Raw genomic sequence first — 3,132 nt, forward strand, 5'->3', positions numbered from 1 at the left:
CACACACACACACACACACACACACACACACACACACACACACACACCCCTTTCTCCAGTTGGAGCATCGTTCAGTCTTCAGATGAGACCACCCGTGTGGAGCAGAAACTCAAGCTGACTCATTCGGATCTTTCAGGTTCTGTTGGGCCCGTTTCGTCCTGTTTGATGTTCTCTGCTGAACTGGACTTGGACTCTTCAGTGAATGTTCAGGTCAGCTGTAGACCCCCAGAGGACCGGAGGTGAGGTGGTGACCATGTGGATCCCCACACCCAGCATGACGCTCCCCCAGAGGATGGTTCTGTACGGGACCTGCCTCGTGGCTCTGATGAACTCTGTGGGCCTCTTGGTGCTCATGGTCCAGCAGAACCAGCAGCAAGTCTGGCTGGAGAGGACCGAGGCGAGGCTGACGGAGGTGGAGCAGAGCTCGGTGGTGGAGTTCCTTCAGGAGGTTCCAAGAGGAGCCGCAGGTCTGAGGGCCAGTGCGGTCCAGGATCCACAAGTCCAGAACTCCAGGAACAAGAGAAGTGAAGATCTGAAAGAGGAGGTTCACCAGGAGATGAGAAAGAAGGTCCACCAGCAGGAGACCAACCCAGAGGGAGGAGGAGAAAAGGAGACGAAGCAGAAACACAGAACCAGTCAGCGGTTCCACAAAACCCAGGAGGACATGATGATGATGATGACCTACTCCATGGTTCCGGTGAGTCCAGAGTTTGATCAGGAGCAGAACTTTATTTTTTAAAAGTTCCACATTTGATCTCAACATGTTAAATATTATTTAATGAGGGAAAAATGAAGACTGCAAAAAAAAAAAAAAAAAAAACCCTCTGGGAGCTGAAAAGTAGCAAAAGATAAGCTAAAGGAGCACAAAGTTAACTAAAAGCCAAAAGTAGCAGAACGTAAACAAAAAGCAAAAGTAGCTAAACATGAGCTGAAAGTATCAAAAGGCTAGCTGAAAGTAGCATAAAAAACTTAACAGCCAGTAGCTGAAGCAGATTTCAAAGAGAATGTTTTTGATGGAACTGAAAAGATTTCACGTCTTTAGAAGAAACATTTGTGAATAAACTTAAAAGATTAAAAATAAAGAGCAGCGTCCTGACTGAGCCCAGCGTTCTGATAGAACGGCTAAAAGATCAACTGAACGATGCAGAAGTTGTTTGACTGCAAAATAAATAAATAAATAAACATTAATAATAAAGATCAGTACTGAGCATAAACTGACTCCGCATCAAAAACAATAATTGCGTTTTTATATAATTGATGGGTCTGTCTGTATTTTTGTATTTACTTAAATATAAATGTGAGTTTTTCAACTGAGGTACAACGTTATTACCGATTTAATATTTTGTAGAAATTATTGCATTTTGAATGTTTTTTTTAAATATAATTTTCTGCCTTTTTGTAGATCAAACTATTGATTGACATTTGCAACAGCACCAAAGGAGTCTGCCTCGCAGGTATGCTTTTAATAAAGACACTTAATTATATAAATGGTAAATTAAATGTACTTTTTACTTTTTAATACTGCGTGATGTTGCTTTGCAGGACCTCCAGGACCTCCAGGACCACCAGGACCTACAGGTAAGTGAAAAATGTGACCCGTTTGTGGTTTAATGACACTTACCGTTACAATTTTCTCTGTTCGGCCAACTGTGTGTGTTCCTGTAGGTCCGCCTGGTGCAGACGGTTTGCCGGGCTACAATGGGACCGATGGGATCCCAGGACTGGATGGACTGCCAGGGGCTGATGGGAAAAGAGGGAAAAAAGGTACTGAAATAGCAACACACCATTTTTCCCCTTTGTCCAGGTTTCAGCCATTTTAAAAAAGGACTTCTTACTGTAGGTCTGTCAGATTTGACCCAAACTGCATCCTTAACCAATGACTGACAGGAAGAGGAAGTGATTCCTTTTCATCATTTTTTTCTTCTTCTGTGGTTTCTGAATTTGGTTAAATGAACTGAAAGCGTCTCTCGGTGCCTCGTGTTAGAGATGGAGTCATTCGTGCGTTTACCAATGAGAGTGTGTCGAGGTGATAAATTCATAATGTCATCCACAGGACCACCAGGAGAGAGGGGGGAACCGGGAGAACAAGGCGAGCGTGGAGAGCCTGGTCCCCCTGGAGAAATGTCCCAACCTTCTAATGAAGTTGCCATCGAGGGCAAGAAGACCTTAACTAAATCCAACTCTTCTTACATTTCAAAGGTTTTGGTGTTTTACTTTAGACTCTTTTCTTTATTAGGTCCACCTGGTCCTCCAGGACCTCCAGGGCCAGTGGGACCGCCAGGACCTCCAGGACCTCAAGGGCCTCCCAAGACACGGCACCACAGAGCCCACCTTCAGGCTGCTCATTCGGGTAACATCAGCCGTACAGTTCTGTCGTGGATCTGCAGTTCTCCCGAGTTTCTGAAGAGGTTTCAGGGTTTTTCTTTGAATGTTGGCTTATGCTTCACTCGTGTTCGGTACCCGACTACTTTCAGAGGAACATTATTAACGTAAGAATCAAGATCTTTATCGTCCCTCAAAGGAGAGATTTTGTTTACAGCAGTACATACAACTAAACAATAACAATATGTACTTTGTATGTTAAACGTGGAAGAAACCAACATAAGTTATTAAATCATCAGTGTTAATAAAAAAAATCTGTTCAGTGTGTGTGTTGGGGATGACTCAGCTACTACCACTTTGAATTTATCTCAATAGTTGTAAAATACACAAAAATCTGGAAAGATTTACAGAAACCTGGAAGAATTACAAATATTTTTTGCACAGTTCTCTGCTGACAGAACAGTCTTGCCAAATGACCGACTACTTATTCAACCTTTATTTAGACAGATAAATCACAGTGAGCCTTCGAGACTCATTTACACGTGAGATCTGTTTACACAAAGACAAAAAAGTAGTGAAACTGAACACATGTAGGATTTGGAGGCAAAAAAAAATCATATCAAGCTCTTTCTTCTTGGCTGAGAAGAAAGACCCTGATAATGAAAAAAACACCCTGCACAGACAAGCACATGGTGATGTAGAACATTTTGCTGTAGAATATTTAGCTGGTTCCCTCAGGTTGTCAATGGACTTCCTCGAAGTAAGGGAGGGGGGCAGAGCATCAGATTACAGAGCCTCCATGCGAATTGA

General features: G+C 42.8%; 1 protein-coding gene across 1 annotated transcript in view; it reads left to right on the top strand.

Moving 5' to 3' along the window:
- The first annotated feature begins 117 nt into the window (after nucleotides 1-117).
- gldn (gliomedin) overlaps nucleotides 118-3,132 on the top strand; it is a 5,756-nt gene continuing 2,741 nt past the window's right edge. Inside the window, exons 1-6 of the mRNA XM_037696994.1 lie at nucleotides 118-697; nucleotides 1,403-1,454; nucleotides 1,561-1,578; nucleotides 1,666-1,764; nucleotides 2,054-2,155; nucleotides 2,237-2,350. Of these exons, the coding sequence (XP_037552922.1) occupies nucleotides 203-697; nucleotides 1,403-1,454; nucleotides 1,561-1,578; nucleotides 1,666-1,764; nucleotides 2,054-2,155; nucleotides 2,237-2,350 (880 nt within the window). The 5' untranslated portion in view covers nucleotides 118-202. The remainder of the gene's footprint in view (nucleotides 698-1,402; nucleotides 1,455-1,560; nucleotides 1,579-1,665; nucleotides 1,765-2,053; nucleotides 2,156-2,236; nucleotides 2,351-3,132) is intronic.

Source organism: Nematolebias whitei, chromosome 2 (genome assembly GCF_014905685.2).
Source record: "Nematolebias whitei isolate Nwh7 chromosome 2, NemWhi1, whole genome shotgun sequence".
NCBI lineage: Eukaryota > Metazoa > Chordata > Actinopteri > Cyprinodontiformes > Rivulidae > Nematolebias > Nematolebias whitei.